This window comes from Schistocerca nitens, chromosome 1 (assembly GCF_023898315.1).
Source record: "Schistocerca nitens isolate TAMUIC-IGC-003100 chromosome 1, iqSchNite1.1, whole genome shotgun sequence".
NCBI lineage: Eukaryota > Metazoa > Arthropoda > Insecta > Orthoptera > Acrididae > Schistocerca > Schistocerca nitens.
Genome location: NC_064614.1, coordinates 1,257,004,045 through 1,257,029,197, shown reverse-complemented (window position 1 = coordinate 1,257,029,197; position 25,153 = coordinate 1,257,004,045). Strand labels below are relative to the sequence as shown.

General features: G+C 42.7%; 1 protein-coding gene across 3 annotated transcripts in view; it reads left to right on the top strand.

The window, feature by feature from the left end:
* The window catches only part of LOC126239825 (nectin-4-like), a 470,862-nt gene that overhangs the window by 412,135 nt on the left and 33,574 nt on the right, over positions 1 to 25,153 (top strand). For all 3 annotated transcript variants that reach the window (XM_049947887.1, XM_049947888.1, XM_049947889.1), the window contains exon 5: positions 1,907 to 2,096. In XM_049947887.1, coding sequence (XP_049803844.1) covers positions 1,907 to 2,096 — 190 coding nt within the window. The remainder of the gene's footprint in view (positions 1 to 1,906; positions 2,097 to 25,153) is intronic.

Below are 25,153 nucleotides of genomic sequence, written 5' to 3'. Positions count from 1 at the left end.
TTTCCAGAGATCTTCCATGTATACAACCTTCTTCCATGATTCTTGAACCTAGTGTTAGCTATGATTTAGTTACGCTCTGCGAAAAATTCTACTATGCGGCTGCCTCTTTCGTTTCTTAGCCCCAATCCATATTCACCTACTATGTTTCCTTCTGTCCCTTTTCCTATTCTAGAATTCAAGTCATCCTTATCTATTAAATTTTTGTCTCCCTTCACTACCTGAATAATTTCTTTTATCTCCTCATACATATCATCAATTTCTTCATCATCTGCAGAGCTACTTGGCATATAAACTTGTACTACTGTAGTAGGCGTGGGCTTCGTGCCTATCTTGGCCACAATAATGCGTTCACTATGCTGTTTGTAGTAGCTTACCCGTACTGCTACTTTTTTATTCATTAATAAACCTACTCCTGCATTACCCCTATTTGTTTTGTGTTTATAACTCTGTATTCACCTGACCAAAAGTCTTGTTCTTCCTGCCACCGAACTTCACTAATTCCCACTATATCTAACTTTAACCTATCGACTTCCCTTTTAAAATTTTCTAACCTACCTGTCCGATTAAGGGATCTGACATTCCACGCTCCGTAGAACGCCAGTGTTCTTTGTGCTGATAACGACGTCCTCTTGGGTAGTCCCCGCCCGGAGATCCTTATGGGGGACTATTTTACCTCCGGAATATTTTACCCAAGAGGACGCCATCATCATTTAATCATACAGTAAAGCTGCATGCCCTCGGGAAAAATTACGGCTGTAGTTTCCCCTTGCTTTCAGCCGTTCGCAGTACCGGAACAGCAAGGTCATTTTGGTTAGTGTTACAAGGGCAGATTAGTCAATCATCCAAACTGTTTCCCATGCCACTACTGAAAAGGCTGCTGCCCCACGCGTTTGTCTGGTGGCTCCACACCAACGGCAAGGTCCATGGTTCATGGGTGTGCACGAATGGCAAAACGTCATTTTTACGGATGTATCCAGATTCTGCTTACAGCATCATGATGGTCGCATCGGTGTTTGGCGACATCGCAGTGGACGCACATTGGAAGCGTGTAATCATCATCGTCACACTGGCGAAGCACCCGGCGTGATGGTGAGGTGTGCTACAAGTTACACGTCTCGGTCACCTCTTGTTTGCAATGACGGCACTTTGAACAGTGTATGTTACATTTCAGATGTGTTACGATCCGTGGCTCTACTCTTCGTTCGATCCCTGCGAAACCGTACATTTCAGAAGGATAATGCACTACCGCATGTTGCTGGTCCTGTGCTGGTCTTTCTGGATACAGAATATGTTCGACTGCTGCCCTGGCCAGCACATTCTCCAGATCTCTCACCTACTGAAAACGTGTGGTCAATGGTGCCCGAGCAACTGGCTCGTCACAATATGTCAGTACCTACTCTTTATGAACTGTGGTATCGTGTTGAAGCTGCATGAGCAGCTGTACCTGTACACGCCATCCAAACTCTGTTAGACGCAATGCCCAGGCGTATCAAGGCCGTTATTACGGCCAGAGGTGGTTGTTCTGCGTACTGATTTCTAACGATCTAGGCACCCAAATTGCGTGAAAATGTAATCACATGTCAGTTCCAGTGAACACCCGTTTATCATCTGCATTTCTTCTTGGTGTAGGAATTTTAATGTCCAGTACTGTATATTTCATGAAGCACATTTGACAGGGTGCAACCTTGACATAAGTCCTTTCTAACTTACAATGCAAAAGACTTAAAAAATTTTTTTCTTGTTATACAGTTTTAATACAGGTATTGAATTGCTTTTATTGTGACATTATTAATATCAGATAGGTTTAAAGCCTTCCTGAAGCTGCATCTTACTATATTTTTAAATCGTTGTTAGGTAGTTGCTAACTACAGAAGACGCCCTTTGATGACCGTTTTGTGTCGTCCAGTTCCCCGGGTTGAGATAGTGGACGAGCGGGGCGACCCGGCGGTGCAGGACCGCTTCTACAAGGAGGGCAGCACCATCGAGCTCAAGTGCGTGGTGAGCCAGGCGCCGGCGGCGCAGCAGCACGCGGGCTACATCACCTGGCGGCACGGCGCGCGCCTCCTCAACTACGACACGTCCCGCGGCGGCATCAGGTGAGCCGCAGCGTCGCTGGCGTAGTGAGCACGAGCGCCGCATTAGTCGACCAGCGAGCGATCCTGTGTGCGCGTCAGAGAGAGGCTGATGAACTTCACACGGACTCCGTATGGCGAGAGACGAGTTCTGACAGGTGAAGTGCACTTGGCGCACGGGCTTCGCGCTCCCACGACTGGCCAATCGGATCATGGGATTTTGTTCATGTTACCGTGACGACGTCCCAGTGTTGCCGAACTGTTGGGTGGTGCTGAGTGCTTCGTTCAAGTTTGAGTGTGTATGTTTGAATCCCATTAATTCTCTGAGTTTATTGCCGTGTGTGGAAAATTGCTTAGTGCAGTGCAGAACAGGAAACTTTTGGGGAAGGAGCTACGCTGAAATCTCAATCACACGAATTTATATACAGACTGCGTGTTTACTTTGTAAATGAAAGGGACAATGCGGGGCGTCTTGATACAATTGAATAAAGTGATTCACAGGGTGGCTTCATCACAACTATGAGTGTGCCGACTGTTAATAGAGGAAGATTAGTTATTATTCGAGCCAGCTCTACGAATGGTTTTGTGCCCAGTGCTATGATGATATTTCAGATAAAAAAAGTCAATTGCCATTAGAAAATGAATCCAGATAAATTTAAAGACTTTTTCTTTGTTTATTTGCTAGATTATATAATGGTAAGACAGAGATTTAGGAACCAGGTTATATATTGTAAGACATTTCCAGGAGCAGATGTAGTTTCTGACCACAATTTACTGGTTATGAACTGCAGATTGAAACTGAAGAAACTGCAAAAAGGTGGTAATTTAAGGACATGGGACCTGCATAAACTGAAAGAACCAGAGGTTATAGAGAGTTTCAGGGAGAGGATAAGGGAACAATTGGCAGGAATGGGGGAAAGAAATACAGTAGGAGAAGAATGGGTACCTCTGAGGGATGAAATAGTGAAGGCAGCAGAGGATCAAGTAGGTAAAAAGACGAGGTCTAATAGAAATCCTTGGGTAACAGAAGAAATATTGAATTTAATTGATGAAAGGAGAACATATAAAAATGCAGTAAATGAAGCAGGCGAAAAGGAATACAAACGTCTCAAAAATGAGATCGACAGGAAGTGCAAAATGGCTAAGCAGGGATGGCTAGAGGACAAATGTAAGGATGTAGAGCCTTGTCTCACTACGGGTAAGATAGATACTGCCTACAGGAAAATTAAAGAGACCTTTAGAGAGAAGAGAACCACTTGTATGAATATCAAGAGCTCAGATGGCAACCCAGTTCTAAGCAAAGAAGGGAAGGCAGAAAGGTGGAAGGAGTATATAGAGGGCCTATACAAGGGCGATGTACTTGAGGACAATATTATGGAAATGGAAGAGGATGTAGATGAAGATGAAATGGGAGATAAGATACTGCGTGAAGAGTTTGACAGAGCACTGAAAGACCTGAGTCGAAACAAGGCCCCAGGAGTAGACAACATTCCATTAGAACTACTGATGGCCTTGGGAGAGCCAGTCATGACAAAACCGTACCATCTGGTGAGCAAGATGAATGAGACAGGCGAAATAGCCAGTGACTTCAAGAAGAATATAATAATTCCAATCCCAAAGAAAGCAGGTGTTGACAGATGTGAAAATTACCGAACTATCTGTTTAATTAGTCACAGCTGCAAAATACTAACGTGAATTCTTTACAGACGAATGGAAAAACTGGTAGAAGCGGACCTCGGGGAGGATCAGTTTGGATTCCGTAGAAATGTTTGAACACGTGAGGCAATACTGACACTACGACTTATCTCAGAAGAAAGATTAAGGAACGGCAAACCTACGTTTCTAGCATTTGTAGACTTAGAGAAAGCTTTTGACAACGTTAGCTGGAATACTCTCTTTCAAATTTCTTAAGGTGGCAGGGGTAAAATACAAGGAGCGGAAGGCTATTTACAATTTGTACAGAAACCAGATGGCAGTTATAAGAGTCGAGGGGCATGAAAGGGAAACAGTGGTTGGGAAAGGAGTGAGACAGGGTTGTAGCCTCTCCCCGATGTTATTCAATCTGTGTATTGAGCAAGCAGTAAAGGAAACAAAAGATAAATTCGGAGTAGGTATTAAAATTCATGGAGAAGAAGTAAAAACTTTGAGGTTCGCCGATTACATTGTAATTCTGTCAGAGACAGCAAAGGACTTGGAAGAGCAGTTGAACGTAATGGGCAGTGTGTTGAAAGGAGGATATAAGATGAACATCAACAAAAGCAAAACGAGGATAATGGAATGTAGTCAAATTAAATCGGGTGATGCTGAGGGGATTAGATTAGGAAATGAGACAAAGTAGTAAAGGAGTTTTCCTATTTAGGAAGTAAAATAGCTGATGATGGTCGAAGTAGAGAGGATATAAAATGTAGACTGGCAATGGCAAGGAAATCGTTTCTGAAGAAGAGAAATTTGTAAACATCTAGTATAGATTTAAGTGCCAGGAAGTCGTTTCTGAAAGTATTTGTATGGAGTGTAGCCATGTATGGAAGTGAAACATGGACGATAACCAGTTTGGACAAGAAGAGAATAGAAGCTTTCGAAATGTGGTGCTACAGAAGAATGCTGAAGATAAGGTGGGTAGATCACGTAACTAATGAGGCGGTATTGAATAGGATTGGGGAGAATAGTAGTTTGTGGCACAACTTGACTAGAAGAAGAGATCGGTTGGTAGGACATGTTTTGAGGCATCAAGGGATCACAAATTTAGCATTGGAGGGCAGCGTGGAGGGTAAAAATCGTAGAGGGAGACCAAGAGATGAATACACTAAGCAGATTCAGAAGGATGGAGGTTGCAGTAGGTACTGGGAGATGAAGAAACTTGCACAGGATAGAGTAGCATGGAGAGCTGCATCAAACCAGTCTCAGGACTGAAGACCACAACAACATTTGCTACCAAATGTCTGGTCTCGTAACTGTTTCATAATAGATAATGTTCCGGACTATGCTGTATAGTTAAATAAGCACCAACAGTTGCCACAAGAAGAGACGAAATAGTGAGCTGGTCGAAAACTATTAAAATAAATTTTTAACAGAATAGGCAAAAAGCAGAATTTCTGGAATTAGTGGAACACAACAAGCCACAGAAGATGCAGTATGTAAGAGAACCACATCCACGAAGTCATAAGTGTTCCGCAATAACATTGCCATTAAAATGCCGTTAAACTCGTTCAGGGCAACGGGCTTGCCGCAGAGGTTACACCGGTCCCCGTGAGTTCACCGAAGTTAAGCGTTGTTGGGTGTGGCCGTCATTCTGGTGGGTCACCGTCCAGCCGCCATGCAATTTTTCGGGGTGTACTCAGCCTCGTGATGCCAATTGAGGAGCTACTACACCGATTAGTAGCGGCTTCGGTCAAGAATACCATCATAACGACCACGAGAGCGGAGTGCTGACCCTACGCCCCTCCTATCCGCATCCTCCTCTGAGGATGACACGTCGGTCGTATGGTCCCGGTAGGCAACTCGTGGCCTGAAAACGGAATGCTTAAACTTGTCCAGGCTTAGATAAAAGCAGATGACACAGAATAAAATAAATCATTTACAATGACAGACAGACTGGTAAATACGGATGGCACATAAATAGCATCACTAAATTGGAAGAGCCATATGTTGTAAGAAATTACCAGATCGAACGTACAAAAGGCGTAAGACAGTAATCCATACAAAATATTGTACTTTCTCTATTAGACGATGAGAACAGCAACAGCAAAGATGCATAAGTGTATGTAGTTGTTACGAGAGCTAATCGATCAGATGATGGTGGTCTTGGGTTTTATGTTTCCCACATGAAAAATAAAGGTAAGATGTGTAGACTCGATATTTTATTCCTACACTGTTTGAGCATTATGCTGTGCCATGTCAATGCCAAAGAATTTCTGTGTGTGTTTAAGGAGGCAAACACTGCTATAGTACGATCAAGGAACATGTGACGCAGTAGAGCGCTGCCAACCAGAACGCTACAATGAATCGTGTAGCATTTTTAGTCTGTAGACCTGGCTGCTGTGTGGGTCGAAGGGTGGGAGGGTAAGGTTTATCACTTGCTCCCCACTCTGCCATTCCCCAGTCCAATGCACTGCCATCTGCGCTGCTAGCCGTCAGATCTATTCTCTCACCTTACGCAAACTGCCAAATGTGAGCGATATTACCTCCAGTAATGACAGTGCTCGGCGCTAATGACCAGATGGTGCTAATGACCATCTCGAATGAGTCCAGTTGCACTTAGGTGGCGGTTTCGTGTGTGCAGGCATCATATGTTTGCTCTGGGCTCACCCCACATGGATCAACTCAGAGAGAGTCATTGTCGTCACCAGTCGATAACTGGTCGTTTGTTAATAATTCCCTCTTTACCTGAATAGAAGCCCTCAGATGATGCAACTGCGGAGTGAGTCACCACTATATCATTCACTACATATTACTCACTAGCTGCCAGCAACTGGCCATCCGCATTGCCTCTAGCGCAACTCTGCATTCTTTCATTTTGAAACTGAACCAATAAGTTTTCAACATCAGATTTGTGCAAGTGCCGGCTGGAGTGGCCGAGCGGTTCTAAGCACTACAGTCTGGAACCGCGCGAAAGCTACAGTCGCAGGTTCGAATCTGCCTCTGGCATGATTGTGTGTGATGTCCTTCGGTTAGTTAGGTTTAAGTAGTTCAGTCTCATAGTACTCAGAGCCATTTGAACCATTTGTACTAGTAGTGGAAAAATTTTCCAGTTAATTGTAGAATCATAGGGCTTGGTCTGTGAGACTTACTAGTTTTGGTTTCACTGGATTTATATTCTTCTAGTTCCCAATTTGACTCGAGCACTCTGCTAGCTTCCTAAAACATCGGAGAGAAACCATTCACGTCGTGATTGGCGTTTTCCTTCGTTAGTCACTGTTTGACAGTCTTCCAGGAAGCGCGCAGGTCTGTCAGTGCGATCACTTTTTTATTTTGGTCATCATCATCATCAGTTATCTGCTATATTAGCAGTTGCTTTGCCTCTCCATTTTCTGCCATCCATTCTCGTCATAACTCACACTGTTGTTATTTTTGTATAGGCCTATAATTGAGCTATTTTCTGAACTATTTGTGCTGTCCTAGTACCGAATAATCATTGTCAATAGTTTACAATATAAAATGACATGGGGATATCTTTGATACAGTGAAATGTTCTTAATTTATACAGTGATAGGAATGAAATAGACGATTCTGATGTGGATCCACACTTCAAAAGAAGTAATGATTATGACAGTGATAGCGAAAGAAGTGGTGGTGAAGAGGAAGATTTTCAGCCTTCTGCCATCATCGAAGCACCTGGTTGTTGGTTCAACTATAACTCCTATAACTGACTCAAGCTCGTTACCTAAGGAAGGAAGAGAGCCACTCAATGGAGAAAAACTTGTTTCACACAAAGTGTTCGAACAAGATGCCATGACATAGTTACCATGCATTTTCCTGGAAGTATTCGAGCTGTGATGGATGTACATATATGGTTAGAATCATGGCTGTTATTTTTTAGCAGTCCATTGATTGATTTATTGCTTGAATCAACTATATCACTTCGAAACATACAATTAACCCAAATATGGGTAGGCCTACAAGTTTTGATGAATGAAAGGCATATATTGGCCTACTTTACTTAGCTGTAACATTGCGCTGCAAGATGTTTGGCATACAGACCAAACTGTAAGAGAAATTTTCCAAGCAAGTACGTCATTGAAAAGGTTGAGATTTTTGACTCATTAAATGAGGTTTGAAAATATCCATATGATAGAAGAAAGAGAAGCACAGGATAATCTTTCTACCATAAGATATATTCTTGATATATTTCTCTCCAACTGCAGTACATATTTTGCTCCGTCAAAACCTTTACTTTGTAGGAAATATTCGTTCCACATAGAGGCAGGTGCAAGTACAGGATGTATATCCCAAATAAACCCGCCAAGTACAGGTTCAAGGTTTCCACCGTGATTTGTTCTAAAAAGTGTTAGTAATATGTAAAATATTAGGAAGTCTATGCAGATGCACAAGCACAAGGACCGTACAATGTCAGTAATAAGGCAGACAATATTGTTATGCATCTTGTAGACAGAGTGAAAGGGTGTGGAAGAAATCTGACACTAGACAATTTGTTTATTTGTTATTAAATCGTCAAAGCAGTACTAAAAATAACAATATTACTATTGTTGGTAGGTTAAAAAAATAAGACTAAAATTCCAGTTGTCTACTTATAGGAAAAATTCAAAATAAGAGTGCTCAAGTATGGTTGAAATTCAGGAAGATATCAAATTACTTTTGTATGTACCAAAATGAAATACATCAGTACTACTTATTTGATCAATGCAGTGTGATGATGAAACTGGTCTGTGAGGGCGGCGAAAAGCAAGTATAACAAAGTACTACAACAAAACAAAGGATGGCGTAAATGTCGTTGATGCTACGTATGGTGAACACACTGTGGGTAGATGGACAAGACAGTGGCCTCTCTCTCTTTTTTCAGCTGAACATTGCTGCTCCCAATGGCGACATTGTATTCAAAGCGAGCAAAAGCATTTGAGTTACAAAGAATACCTCAGAACCCTAGGAAACTGTCTCATTACCACATATGTCACAATGAGTGCAACCCAGCAAAGCCTCCCACGCCGAATACACAGCCTTGCCTGTAACCTCTCCAGCACCCAAGAACAAAGAATAGTTTAAGATCCATGGAGAGTGGAGGTTACTACAAAGGTAAGGACAGCAAAACTAGAAAGTTTTGCAGGATTTCCAACATGTGGTTATGCTTGACATATTCTTAATGATTTGCTGTGCTGTTTTGAAAAATGATAATTTTTAGAGGATGATATCTCACAGACTATTCATAATAGTCACAATTTTTATTTATGTTACAATAAATCAACGTATCTACCTTTTAGTTGTACAATTCACTCTCATTAATATTCGAATTTGAATCAAATTTACATGTATTTCCAGTTTACTTACATTTAGTTTTACAAGGGAGTATGTTTCATCGTTTTTTCTCTGCAATTATTATATAATTCAGAAAATGATGTCACTATAGCGTCTAGTACTACCTGAACACAGTAAAAATTCGACATTTGATGTACATATACCGTTTATCACTTGCTATAAGTGTTTTGTGTATTGGGTCCCACAAACACAGCCCAATAATTCTTGAATCAATTTTTAGCACGACTGTTCTAGCGTTAATACAACTATAACCTGCTTCAGTGCTAAATAAGAATGCAGTCTTTCTCCCACACAGTTGAATCCATTTGTCGAAGTAGCAATTATGGAAATAAAGAATATTAGTTGTTGATTGTAGGTAATAAAGAATTATAGCACTTACTGAAAGGAATAAACAGTTTACTCAGCAAATAATATGAACTGAGAATAAACTAGTGAAAGACAATGGTAATAAGGAGTAGCAGAAATGAGGCAAGTGCATAACTGCCCATCAAGATTGAAGTCCAAGAAGTAGATGAAATGAAATCGTTCTACTCCCTTTGATGCAAAATGACACATAGCACTTGAAGAAAGGAGGACATAAAAAGCAGTCTAGCATGGAGAGGAAGGCATTTATGACCAAAAGTACTATTACTGAAAATTGGTCGTGAATTGACGGACAAATCTTAGAGAATACGTGTTTGGAGTACAGCACTGTATGGAAGATAATCATGGACTATGAAAAAAGCAAAAAAGAAGAGAATCGAAGCATTTCAGATATAGTGTTATATAAGGATGCCGAAAATTGGGTGGTTAGACAAGATGTGAAATGAAGAAGAAACGGCAAAAGGGAGAAATATGTGGAAATCCGACAGAAAGAAGGAACAGGTTGACAGGAAGAAATAACTCTTTAGGTATTATTGGCAGTTGTAGAGGGTAAAACAAGTTGAAGAATACAGAAAATGCAGTATATCCGACAAATAAGTCATCATGTAAGATGTTAGTGCTATTCTGATGTAAAGAACTTGGCATAGGAGAAGAATTCGTTGTTGTACAACCAGTCAGAACATTGACAAAAAAATGGCTACTGTGTGATGTTATTACAGAGAACGTACGGAGTCTAGTAGGAAAAGAAGTTGAAGTCACAGGTATGTAGTATACTGTACACCAATTATTTGGAAAAGAAATTCTTCAGTGGGAACAAAAATGTATGAAAAGGTGAAATGTACCAGAAGTAAAACTAAGGGTTCTTTTAAGAATCAGAGGAATTCTATCTCATCTGGTATGAACAATAAGAAAGAAATAAAATCTGTGGCCAGCAGACATAAGAAATCTGAAATAAGCTAATGAGATAGATAAAGCTGTCCCCTTTCACATATTCTTTTTAATGTGTGCAACCAAATTGTGGATACAGATGATAAAACATTTTAAAGTTATCAGCCATATGTTACCACACTGCATTTTGCTGAGGACCAAGTTATTCTTAGAACGTCAATGGGTTTCAAGGAGCTGTTCTTAATTTACATAACTGAACATATTCATCATGAATTCAGAATATATGGCAGTCCTTGGACACCATCTCAAAACAGGAAAAATCGAAAGTGGTAAGCAGATCAAAGAGTGAGATATAGATTTAAAAATTTAGTATGAAGTAATACGTTGTTGTTGTTGTTGTGGTATTCAGTCTGGTTTGATGCAGCTCTCCATGCTACTCTATCCTGTGCAAGCTTCTTCATCTCCCAGTACCTACTGCAACCTACATCCTTCTCAATCTGCTTAGTGTATTGATCTCTTGGTCTCCCTCTACGATTTTTACGCTCCACGCTGCCCTCCAATGTTAATTTGTGAGCCCTTGATGCCTCAAAACATTGAAGAACACCGGGGATAGGCTACAATCGTGTCTCACTCCCTTCCCAACCACTGCTTCCATTTCATACCCCTCGACTCTTATAACTGCCATCTGCTTTCTGTACAAATTGTAAATAGTCTTTCATCTCTGTATTTTACCCCTGCCACCTTTAGAATTTGAAAGAGAGAATTCCAATCAACATTGTCATAAGCTTTCTCTAAGTCTACAAATGCTAGGAACGTAGGTTTGCCTTTCCTTAATCTTTCTTCTAAGATAAGTCGTAGTGTCAGTATTGCCTCACGTGTTCCAACGTTTCTACGGAATACAGATTGATCTACCCCGTGGTCGGCTTCCATCAGTTTTTCCATTCGTCTGTAAAGAATTCGCGTTAGTATTTTGCAGCTGTGACTTATTAAAGTGCTAGTTCGGTAATTTTCACATCTGCTTTCTTTGGGATTGGGATTATTATATTCTTCTTGAAGTCTGTGGGTATTTCGCCTGTTTCATACATCTTGCTCACCAGATGGTAGAGTTTTGACATGACTGGCTCTCCCAAGGCCATCAGTAGTTCTAATGGGATGTTGTCTATTCCCGGGGCCCTGTTTCGACTCAGGTCTTTCAGTGCTCTGTCAAACTCTTCACGCAGTATTGTATCTCCCATTTCGTCTTTATTTACATCGTCTTCCATTTCCATAATATTATCCTCAAGTATATCGCCCTTGTATAGGCCCTCTATATACTCCTTACACCTCTCTGCTTTCCCTTCTTTGCTTAGAACTGTGTTTCCATGTGAGCTCTTGATATTCATGCAAGTGGTTCTCCTTTCGCCAAAGGACTCTTTAATTTTCCTGTAGGCAGTATCTATCATACCCCTAGTGAGATAAGCCTCTACATCCTTACATTTGTCCTCTAGCCATACCTGCTTAGCCATTTTGCCCTTACTGTGGATAACATTTTTCAGACGTTAGTATTCCTTTTTGCCTGTTTCATTTACTGCATTTTTATACTTCCTCCTTTCATCAATTAAATTCAATATTTCTTCTGTTACCCAAGGGTTTCTACTAGCCCTCGTCTTTTTACCTATTTGATCCGCAGCTGCCTTCACTATTTCAACCCTCAAAGCTACCCATTCTTCTTCTACTGTATTTCTTTCCCCCATTCCTGTCAATTGTTCCCTTATGCTCTCCCTGAAACCCTGTACAATCTCTGGTTCTTTCAGTTTATCCAGGTCCCGTCTCCTTAAATTCCCACCTTTTTGCAATTTCTTCAGTTTTAATCTACAGTTCATAACCAATAGATTGTGGTTAGAGTCTACATATGCCCCTGGAAATGTCTTACAATTTAAAACCTGGTTCCTAAATCTCTGTCTTACCATTATATAATCTATCTGATACCTTTTTGTATCTCCAGGGTTCTTCCATGTATACAAAATTCTTACATGATTCTTAAACCAAGTATTAGCTGGTATTAAGTTATGCTCTGTGCAAAATTCTACGAGGCGGCTTACTCTTTGATTTCTTAGCACCAATCCATATTCACCTACTATGTTTCCTTCTCTCCCTTTTCCTACTGACGAATTCCATTCACCCATGACTATTAAATTTTCGTCTCCCTTCACTACCTGAATAATTTCTTTTATCTCATCATACATTTCATCAATTTCTTCGTCTTCTGCAGAGCTAGTTGGCATATAAACTTGTACTACTGTAGTAGGTATGGGCTTTGTACCTATCTTGGCCACAATAATGCGTTCACTATGCTGTTTGTAGTAGCTTACCCGCACTCCTATTTTTTTATTCATTATTAAACCTACTCCTGCATTACCCCTATTTGATTTTGTATTTATAACTCTGTATTCACCTGACCAAAAGTCTTGTTCCTCCTGCCACCGAACTTCACTAATTCCCACTATATCTAATTTTAACGTATCCATTTCCTTTTTTAAATTTTCTAACCTACCTGCCCGATTAAGGGATCTGACATTCCACGCTCCGATACGTAGAATGCCAATTTTCTTTCTCCTGATAACGACGTCCTTTTGAGTAGTCCCCGCCCGGAGATCCGATTGGGGGACTATTTTACCTACGGAATATGCTACCCAAGAGGACGCCATCATCATTTAGTCATACAGTAAAGCTGCATGCCTTCAGGAAAAATTACGGCTGTAGTTTCCCCTTGCTTTCAGCCGTTCGCAGTACCAGAACAGCAAGGTCATTTTTGTTAGTGTTACAAGGCCAGATCAGCCAATCATCCAGACTGTTACCCCTGTCACTACTGAATAGGCTGCTGCCCTCTTCAGGAACCACACGTTTGTCTGGCCTCTCAACAGATACCCCTCCGTTGTGGTTGCACCTACGGTACGGCAATATGTATCGTTGAGGCACGCAAGCCTCCCCACCAACGGCAAGGTCCATTATGTAAACGTAATGTAGCGCTATTTAACGAAAGCACATATGTCACGCCGATGAATGTATCTAATTGGAAAACAGAAAACCTGTATTCGCTCACAAATGAATTAAGTGTAGGCTTGTTTTTCATTTGTATTTCTTCCGGTTCGCAATAGTTAACAATAGGTGGGATAATAAAGTAAATCAATCAGGAATAAGCGTAACGTAAGCAAGTAAATTTCTTGGACGAGTTGGATTAGTAAATAATTAAATTTTTAAGCCACATTGTATGAAAACCGTTCCCAGCAAGACTGTTGCCAAGACGAACATTCTATGCACATTGTAGCAATATGGGAGACAAACCAATCCTCGACGTAGTTGGTTAATGCTAATGTCGTGTGACTAGGGCCTCCTGTCGGGTAGACCGTTCGCAGGGTGCCAGTCGTTCGATTTGACGCTACGTCGGCGACTTGCGCGTCGATGGAGATGAAATGGTGATGATTACGACAACACAACACCCAATCCCTGAGCGAAGAAAATCTCCTATCCAGCCGGGAATCGAAACCAGGCCCTTAGGAGTGACATTCTGTCGCGCTGACCACGCAGCTACCGGGGGCGGTCGATGAAATTGGTGTTAAACATAAAGTAAGTCATCCGTAAACGCGCAATATTCCACCACAGTGTCTGGAAAACTGTCGTCTAAAGTTTTCCGTACTTATAAGAACCTAATGATGAATTTAGTCCCCGACGTATAGATGAGGACAATCGTACAACCTTCTTAAAAATATTTAAGTCACTTGCTTCAGATCCGGGAAGTTGACAAATTCAGTTTACAAAACATATCACAAGGGAACTGTAAACCCATACTTCGCTGATAATCAGTTTCGTCGGACACTGGAGTCCTGGAGTGGACAATATAATACTGTCATATATGACAGCATCTTTATAGACGAGGATGGTCAACCGACTTGCACTATAGAAGTAATAACGCATAACTGCACGTCTGTGTGCCAGCAGTGTGATGTTGAATTTTAACGCCAAGTGAAAACCGTTACTTCGAGACTTCAAAATTGCAGTCTGCTCCTGAAAACCCATGCGGGGATTGATCAAACGCACGGGTACAATAACTATTCACTGCACAAACTTTCAGAACCAATTTTTCAGATAACGTTATCGAATGCATGGTATGCATCTAAGTTCATTGCCGGTAAAGAAATATTTTTAAATTCAAACAAAGTCTTACCGATGAATTTTTGGAAAGGAAGATGAAGTTGTACGAAGAATGTATTCATTAGATGTACATGGTGGTACGATTGTATTTGCTTCGAATGTTTATATGACAAGTACCATCCATGTAGTTGTTAGATGGAAAGCGAGGACATGTAACAGCTTGACTCAAAGAGCCGTTGTACGGTGACCTGTATTAAATTTTTAATACTTCGGTGATGCAAGCAGCTTGAGAAAACTATTTGACTAATTTGTTGTTATTCCTTACCAACCTTCCCATTAAAACCAGTTTCAGAACGGAAAAAAATACAAATTGAAAACGCTGCAGAATTCATGTTGGAAATGGAACACGGGCTATCTGCTGCCCAGCCAGATGCCTTGTAACGTTACGCCATGGCTGCTTATGTTGAATGCCATTTATCTGACATGTACATAGGTGGCAGTCGTAAAAGTTTGTTTCCTCGATTTCTAGGAAAACATATTTATGGACCACATATATGATGACAATTGCACAGTTTTCAGTTGTCTGTACATTTTGTAAATTTTGAGTCGACTGCAGAAACGGGAAGGGGGGCTCTTGAATGGAAATACCCCAATGGCCAATAAAGTTGCCACACCACGAAGATGATGTGCTACAGACGCGAAATTTTACCGACAGGATGGAGATGCTGAGATATGCAAATGATTAGCTTTACAGAGCATTCACACAAGGTTGGCGCCGGTGGCGACACCTACAACGTTCCACATTGAGGAAAGTTTCCAACCGATTTCTCATACACAAACAGCAGTTGACCGGCGTTGCCTGATGAAACGTTAATGTGATTCCTCGTGTAAGGAGGAGAAATGGGCACCATCATGTTTCCGACTTTGATAAAGGTCGGATTGTAGCCTATCGCGATTGCGGTTTATTGTATCTCGACATTGCTGCTCGCGTTGGTCGAGATGCAATGACTGTTAGCAGAATATGGAATCCGTGGATTCAGGAGGGTAACAAGTAACGCCGTGCTGGATCCCAACGGCCTCGTATCAGTAGCAGGCGAGATGACAGGCATCTTATCCATATCGCTGTGACGGATCGTGCAGCCACGTCTCTATGCCTGAATCAACAGATGGGGACGTTTGCAAGACAACAACCATCTGCACGAACAGTTCGACGACGTTTGGAGCAGCGTGGACTATCAGCTCGGGGACCATGGCTGCAGTTACCCCTGACGCTGCATCACAGAGAGGACCGCCTGCGAAGATGTACTCAACGACGAAATGGAAAATATTCATTTTTTATGATGAATCCAGGTTCTATTTACAGCATCATGATGGTCGCATCCGTGTTTGGTGACATCGCGGTGAACGCACATTGGAAGCGTGTATTCGTCATCGCAATACTGGAGTATCACCCGGCGTGATGGTATGGGGTGGCGTGCCATTGGTTACATGTCGCGGCACCTCTTGTTCGCATTGACGGCACTTTGAACAGTGGACGTTACATTTCAGATGTGTTACGCCCCGTGGCTCTACCCTTAATTCGATCCCTGCGAAACCCTACATGTCAACAGGATAATGGACGACCGCATGGTGTAGGTCCTGTACGGGACTTTCTGGATACAGGTCATTTTCGACTGCTGCCCTGGTCAGCACATTCTCCATATCTCTCACCAATTGAAAACGTCTGGTCAATGGTGGCCGAGCAACTGGCTCGTCACAATACGCCAATCACTGCTCTTCATGAACTGTGGTATCGTGTTGAAGGTGCATGGGCAGCTGTACCTGTACACGCCATCCAAGCTCTGTTTGACTCAATACCCAAGCGTATCAAGTCAGTTGGTACGGCCAGAGGTGGTTGTTCTAGGTAGTGATTTCTCAGTATCTATGCACACATTTTGCGTGAAAATGCAATCACATGTCAGTTCCAATATAATTTATTTGTCCAATGAATACCCGTTTATCTTCTGCATTTCCTCTTGGTGTAGCAATTTTAATGGACAGTAAGGTATCATTGCGCCCTTAATTTTAACTTGTATGCAAACGTCATACCAAATAAGAGCGGATCAGTCATGTCGTGTTGTCGGAAAGCTCCACTCGTGTAGTGGCCGTCAAAGTCAACCAGCGCGAACGTTAGTACCTGAGGAGCCCGAAGGGTGGCGCGTGACTAGCAGTATAGGCAAATCAGGGGCCACATCTCCCCTCTCCGGGCAGAAAACACGACACCAGCGCCTTCTGCTGTGTTGACACATAGGACACGCACTTGTTGGGCTGCATTTGGCCAGTGTTAGCCCGTGTGAACGTTAGTGGGGCAACTGTCTGCTGAACTGAAACTAGTCTCGTGAAAATTGAATCTCTCCACTTCGATGCATCATTACAGTCACCTTCGTGAATTTGGGGCAGTAGTTCGCACATGCACAGCTAACAGCCGGTCTACCGCACCTCTACTGTGTCCCTAACAAGAATAAACCTGATGTAAGCATTACGCCGCGTATTCTTCCGTGTTTCCTTGAATCTCATTGGATTTCGTTTCACGTGGAGCGGAAGCCAGGTTGACTCATGTACAGTCAAGTACGTTTCACGCTGTTTTAGACGCTCATCGACAGAACGATAATACTACAGCTTTACCGGCGCTATTAACTTGGACAGTACTGACCATTTAGCTGGTCCAGCAAACCTGCAATCATGTGAGCAGTTGCAGTTCAGACGTAAAAATGGATTAGCAGAGAAACAATAGAGCTTCGAATGTTATTTAGTTTTTAAAGAGAATGAAATAATATTCGGCCAAACTCCAGCACTGCTGCACGCTCCTTAGATGTCGAGACAGGAAGCACAAAATGTTCTCGTTCTCATTTAATATAGTATTCTAATTAGAAACAGGAGTGATGAAAATTCCTATCTGAAAAACAGGATAATTTTTCTGAGCGAGCTATGTATGATGCAGAAGCATACAGCAAGTGCTTCTGCATCTACATCTACATCTACATAGATACTCAGCAAGCCGCCTCACGGTGTGTGGCGGAGGGTACAATTAGTATCTCAATCGGTTCTCCCTTCTACTCCAGTCTCGTATTGTTCGTGGAAAGAAAGATTGCCGGTATGCCTCTTTGTGGGCTCTAAACTCTCTGATTTTATCCTCGTGGTCTCTTCGCGAGATACAAATAGGAGGGAGCAACATACTACTAGACTCTTCCGTGAATGTATGTTCTCGAAACCTCAACAAAAGGCCGTACCGAGCTACTGAGCGTCTCTCTTGCAGAGTCTTCCACTGGAGTTTATCTATCATCTCCGTAACGCCTTCGCGATTACTAAATGACCCTGTAACGAAGCGCGCTGCTCTCCGTTGGATCTTATCTGTCTCTTCTATCAACGCTATCTGATACGGATCCCACACCGTAATGTTCAAAACTGAAGGAACTGAACGTATTAATTACAGTCAGTCGCTTGATAACCTCTTAACTCCTTCCTTACCCGAATCCGAGAAATACGTTTCAGTTCTGGAAGTGTCATCTGCTAGGATGATAATGAGTCGATCAAAAACAGAATCCACGAAGGCACCTAGACGCCACATTTACTCCACTTCTTTTATTAGTGCCGTTTTACTGTTTAATACGCCAGAGTTCAGCAGTGACATGTGAAAAAGCAGTGTGCATTAGATCCAGTTCGTCCGGCAGCTTAACAGTCTTGTTATTTCTCGCGATAAATCCCTTAATTACCAGCCGGTGTGGCCGAGCGGTTCTATGCGCTACAGTCTTGAACCGCTGGACCGCTACGGTCGCAGGTTCGAATCCTGCCTCGGGCATGGATGTTTGAGATGTCCTTAGGTTAGTTAGGTTTAAGTGATTCTAGGTTCCACGGGACTGATGACCTCAGAAGTTAAGTCCCATAGTGCTCAGAGCCGTTTGAATCATTTTTCCCTTAATTTTGCTCCAGATCACTACTGTTGGGTTCACATTGCAATGGTACAGTGGCATACGTAAAAATGCACCATTTTTATGGTGTGCTAGATTCTGTGAAAATGATTGTTTTAGTTTTTCTACGACGCTTACCATTCCAGTTACTGTGAGACTGCATTGTGGTATAAAACAATGGACATACTCCAAATAAAGAGTATTTGGTATTTCGTTTTTGTCCTAAAAATTAAATTGATATGTTTTCTTAATTTCAGCAACATTTCATAAAATATTGATAAATAAGAATTTATATTTGAAATGAAACCGGGAATTTCACGTGCAATACGTAATTAGTAACAAGTAGATGTGCATTATTTACAAAAAATTATGATGAATTTTACAATTTCGAGATCTAGGTATTTCAAATTGAACGAAAAAAAGGATGATTAAGATGAGACTCGGACCAGTGCATGAACTTCACCGCTACGCTAGAGTCCGCTCTACATATGTATGTAAATGTCAACTGTATCAATTATAGCCCCTCGGAAAATTTTCAAAGCCAATTTTTTTCCATATGTTAAAAAAAAGCATTATGAATAACTTATTTATCGGCACGTTTCAACAGTGTTCCACACGCGTGTTTGGCTACGGAGAAAGAAGCATCCTCAGCCATTTTCATTCTGGGTGTTGACAGCGCGAGAATCTGATCACAACAATACGGAGAGTGACTGTACATGATTTTTGAAATAAAAACTACACAGGTAAAGCGAGCATAAGAAAAACGTTGATGGTTTTGTTAATAAATTAGAATACCTTAAATTTTCATTCAACGTAACTCACCAATAAGATGTCTAATACGTAAGTATAACCTACCTCCAAGAGCGTAACAAAACCAGTGTATGTGTGCTACGGCTTCTGACCAATTATCGCATTTGTGTTCGTTCACATCAGGCTTATTCTTATGAAAAAAAGAGTGTAGTGGCATAATACCATCTGGTCAACTACGCTGAGTCCGGGATAGATGTCAAGTGAGCAGGTCACGTGAGAGCCACTCATGACAAGTACAGCGCACGCGTCACCACTGGGAAGTGCAGTGCAGGCCGCACGCAGCGCAGCTGACGCGCGTCAAGTGACGTCATCGGGACCCGCCCCACAACCTCAGTTCTCTGATGTGCCTCAGGCGACTGTCAGAGTGTCAGTGTCAGTATCGCCCACACAGTATATATATATATGCATCATGCACTAAGCACATCTCCAGTATCCAGTGTCACGGAAATGCATTCCTCCTCTTGTCAATGGAATGAGACAGGGCTAAGATGAACTGTCTCTGCATAGGCTTAATTCTCAGACTGGATATTCTACCGTGTGATGGTTTGGCAAAATGAACTGCGATACAGCTCAGCACTTTAGATCCCAAATTAGTCCTACTAATTTACAGAGAGATCTAAATCCACTTTTGCTTGTAGGCTGTCGTTGGAAGATCATGTTAGGTATATAAAACTGTCAAATCAACGTTCGGTGAAATTAAAAGCAAATGGGTCAACACTAAAAGTGTAAGACGAATTCCCTCGCTATACACAGAGGAGGGATGCGATGGGTACAGAGAGCACATTAATGGCCTCTGCAAAGTAAAGAAACTCACTTTCACGTATCATAAAAAGAAATTGGAGTCGACAAGGATGAAGTAGATGTTGCAGTATTATAGTCAGCACGTAACAGAGCTTTACAGGACTTGTGATGAAATGGAGACTTTCGAAATTTCTGAAGTCATTGAGGAAACTGGCAACCAAATAACTATTCAGTTTTCAGTGTAGAAAACATGAGACAGAAGACATACCAGATATCTTTCGGGAATATGTAACCCACACGTTCCTAAAGATAGGAAGAACGGATAAGTGCGAAAACTAATGTACAGGCAGCTTAATAGCTCATGCATCAACATTGTTGATAAGAATAAACACGGAAGAGAGGAAAAGGAACTGGAGGATATGTTTCGCATTAAAAAAGGTAAAGTCCCTACGGAGGTAATTCTAACGTAGCGCTTGATAATGCAGGCGAGGCTTAACAAAAGTCGAGACACCTCAAAGACATTTGTCAACTTAGTAACAACGTTTCGCAATATAAAATACTCCAAGGTGTTCGAAATTCTAGAAAAAAATAGGGGTAAGGTATTGGAGAAGACAGATAATAAGTAATGGTTATAATAACCGAGAAGGGACAATAAAAATGAGAGACCAAATACAAAGTGCTGAATTGAAAGGGATGTAAAGCAAAAATGTCACCTTTCCCAATCTCCGCGTCGAAGAGGCTGCAGCGGAAATTAAAAATGGTTTCGGAAGGGCATGAAAATTGAGAATATTAGGAGAAGATGTTGCTTCCTGCAGTGGAAGCGAGAGCAATAGCGGGACATACTGAACGAAGTGAATAGTCTACTGTGCATAGAACATATTGCTTCTCTGAAAGAAGCGATATCGGGTTTTGGTGCAAAAATATTCAGTCCCATGTTCCGTATTGCACCAATTGGTCTCCACAATCCAGTTTGAACATGTTGCGTTGTGTCTGAATGCAACCGGTAAGTATATTTTCAGAACAGCCATAAATACAGCCATTCTGCATCCATCTTTGATTCCGTCAGGAACCATTGTGCAGAACAACCGTAGGTAGCAAGGAACGAGAGGCACACAGCAGTCAGTCACAATCCCACTTGTTTTAATTACACCACGGGCCATTAGAATTGCTACACCAAGAAGAAATGCAGATGATAAACGTATATTCATTGCATAAATATATTATACTAGAACTGACATGTGATTACATTTTCACGCAATTTGGGTGCATAGATCCTGAGAAATCAGTACCTAGAAAAACAACCTCAGGCCGCAATAACGGCCTTGATACGCCTGGCCATTGAGTTAAACAAGGCTTGTATGGCGTGTACAGGAACAGCTGCCCATGCAGCTTCAACGCGATACCACAGTTCTACAAGAGTAGTGACTGGCGTATTGTGACGAGCCAGTTACCCGGTCACCATTGACCAGACGTTTTCAATTGGTGAGAGATCTGGAGATGTGCTGGCCAGGGCAGCAGTCGAACATTTTCTGTATCCAGAAAGGCCTGTACAGGACCTGCAACATGCGGTCATGCATTATCCTGCTGGAATGTAGGGTTTCCCGGGGATCGAATGAAGGGTAGAGCCAGGGGTCGTAACACATCTGAAATGTAAGGTCCAAAGTGCCGTCAGTGCGAACAAGAGGTGACCGAGACGTGTAACCAGTGGCACCCCATACAATCACGCCGGGTGATACGCCAGTATAGCGATGACGAATACACGCTTCCAATGTGCGTTCACGGCGATGTCACCAAACACGGATGCGACCATCATGATGCTGTAAACTGAACCTGGATTCACCCGTAAAAATGACGTTTTGCCATTCGTGCACCCAGGTACGTCGTTGAGTACACCATCGCAGTCGCTCCTGTCTGTGATGCAGCGTCAAGTGCAACCGCAGCCACGGTCTGTGAGCTGATAGTCCATGCTGCGGCAAACGTCGTTGAGCTGTTCGTGCAGATGGTTGTTGTCTTGCAAACGTCCCCATCTGTTGACTCAGGGATCGAGACGTTGCTGCACGATCCGTTACAGCCACGCGGATAAGATGCCTGTCATATCAGCTGCCAGTGAAACGAGGCCGTTGGGATACAGTACGGCGTTCCGTATTACCCTCCTGAAACTACCGATTCCATATTCTGCTGACAGTCATTGGATCTCGACCAACGCGAGCAGCAATGTCGCGATACCATAGACCGTAGTCGTGATAGGCTACAATCCGACCTTTATCAAAGTCGGAAACGTGATGGTGCCCATGTCTCCTCCTTACACGAGGCATCACAACAACGTTTCACCAGGCATCGCCGGTGAATTGCTGTTTGTGCATGAGAAATCGGTTGGAAACTTTCCTCATGTCAGCACGTTGTAGATGTCGCCACCGGTGCCAACCTTGTGTGAATGCTCTGAAAAGCTAATCATGTGCATATCACAGGATCTTCTTGCAGTCGGGTAAATTTCGCGTCTGTAGCACGTTATCTTCGTGGTGTAGCAATTTTAAGGGCCAGTAGCGTATATTTTCTGACAGCCATAAATAGAGTCATTCTTCATCCAACTTTGATTCCATTGTGCAGAAAACCGTAGATTGCAAGGAAGGAGAGTCACACAGCAGCCAGACGCAATCCCATTAGTTTTGATTATGTTTGCGGCCACAATCATCTGCCAACTGTGATGGTTGAAGTGATCGTTGTAGCAAGCAGAAATCTACAGACACCAGTATTTAAATGTTGGCCCCTATTTTGACCAGAACTGGGGTAGGAATCTTCCTGCTTGTTGGTCAGCGGCCTGAAGATGAGTTGTAAATCGCCGAAACTGGTATTCAAATATAATAAATATAGAAATTTGACGGCTGAAAGGTGTTTGATTTGACATCCGAAAACTAATTGGCTAGCGACAGACTGCTGTGCGGCTCTCCATCTTTACATTCGTCATCCATCGCTAACTCATCCATCTCTTCACCGTGGGGACGCCACAAAAGTCTTTTGCGCTGCTGAAGTCAAAGAACAGTGTCTGAATTGGTAACTCGCTGCACTATCGTTACTTTGGAACTTTCCATTTTCGTCTTCCCATGCTGTTCTTAGCCTCCTAATACCGTAGAAGTTACCGTAGAAGTTGTTCCCTGATGAATTAACACATGTGCTATTATCCGGTCCCTTCTTGCCAGTGTTTTCAACATGTTTCTTCTTTCACCGATTCCTTACTAGTCCACCTAGCGTTCGACTCCCTTCCAAAGCACCACATCCCAAACGCCCTAAGTTTCATGTCCACTTTGCCAAATACGGTCGTCATTTGATACTTGTAGACTTATGTTGTCCGTTAAAAGTCCTCTTTGCTTGTGCGTCGTGTAAAGTGTGTTATTTTGCGTAGAACGTAGCAGAATTTTTCACTTAGGCCGATAGTTTTAGTGCCAATCCTATTCTCGTTTAAAGCCGCTACGTCACTTGCCTACAGTCCGAACAAAGGCCTGGATTGCCAAGTGCGGAATGGGGAGCGCGTTTGTGGTTCCCGTTTCTCGCAAAACTACTCAGCGTCCGTATCGTATGCGGACCCCCCAAAATATACTGAGATGTTCAAAGGCCCTAATAGACTTCTTTGGGGCACGCACGTAGATAATTTAATTTATATTGAACTCCCGCTGACAACCGATGAACTGAACACGCAGGAGTAACTCTGTATTAAGAACTTAGACGAGAGTAACGGCTCGATCGTCCACTGTGCGTGACGCCGACTCTGGAAGCTCCGCCGCACGTAATGAGAAGGCAGCGCGCACGAAATGTCAGACCAGTGTAATACTCGAGAGGTGCCCTCTGGCCGGGAGAGAGAGCGCCTTCGTTTTTTCATCGCGAGCCGTGTCAGCATTCATAAAGTTCGCCCCTTATTTAGACACGGCGGGTGGAGAGCGCGCCTGCATTCACAGACAGGTCACGCCAGCACGCGCGCACCGGGTGTGACGTCTGGCGGAAAGCGCCGCGCGCGCCTGCGACTTTGTCGAGCTGCGGGCCCGGCCTGCCTGCAGTAGATAGTGTGCGGCACGACAGGTGGCTGCAGTCAACTGTCTCTGCCCGCCTAGCGTGAGCGCTGTTTCCGGGCGGGGTGGCGTCTGGCCCGGGTAGTTGCAGCGGCATACAGACGACGCCTCTTGATGGTCTGCCGCAAGTGTTCACCCAGCTACCAACCTATGATTGCCTGCAGATGCGCAAACCGCTTTATCCAGTTTTGTAAGGAGGAATCACTGTCAATCTGGCTGAAATACTGTACCTCTAGGACAGAGAATGAAATGACACTCGTTTCCAACCCTTTACAACCAGAACATCTTTTTTGAAGAACGTACCGAATTAACTTGAATTCTCTGAATACTATGGCACATTGTGTTGTTGTTGTGGTCTTCAGTCCAGAGACTGGTTTGATGCAGCTCTCCATGATAATCTACCCTGTGCAAGCTTCTTCATCTCCCAGTACCTACTGCAAACCTACATCCTTCTAAATCTGTTTAGTGTATTCATCTCTTGGTCTCCCTCTACGATTTTTACCTTCCACACTTCCCTCCAATACTAAATTGGTGACACCTTGAGGCCTCAGAATATGCCCTACCAACCGATCCCTTCTTCTAGTCAAAGTGTGCTACAAATTTCTCTTCTCTCCAGTTCTATTCAATACCTCCTGATTAGTTATGTGATCTACCGATCTAATTTTCAGCAATCTTCTGTAGCACCACATTTCCAAAGCTTCTCCTCTTGTCTAAACTATTTATCGTCAACGTATCACTTCCATACATGGCTACACTCCATACAAATACGTTCAGAAAAGACTTGGTTCAAATGGTTATGAGCACTATGGGACTTAACTGCTGTGGTCATCAGTCCCCTACAACTTAGAACTACTTTAACCTATATAACCTAAGGACATCACACACATGCATACCCGAGGCAGGATTCGAACCTGCGACCGTAGCAGTCGCGCAGTTCCTGACTGTAGCGCCTAGAACCCTCGGTCACCCCGGCCGGCCAGAAAAGACTTCCTGACAAATCTATACTCGATGTTAACAAATTTCTCTTCTTCAGAAACGCTTTCCTTCCCATAGCCAGCCTACATTTAATATCCTCTTTGCATTGACCATTGTGAGTTATTTTGCTCCCCAAATAGCAGAACTCATTTATTAATTTAACTGTTTCATTTCCTAT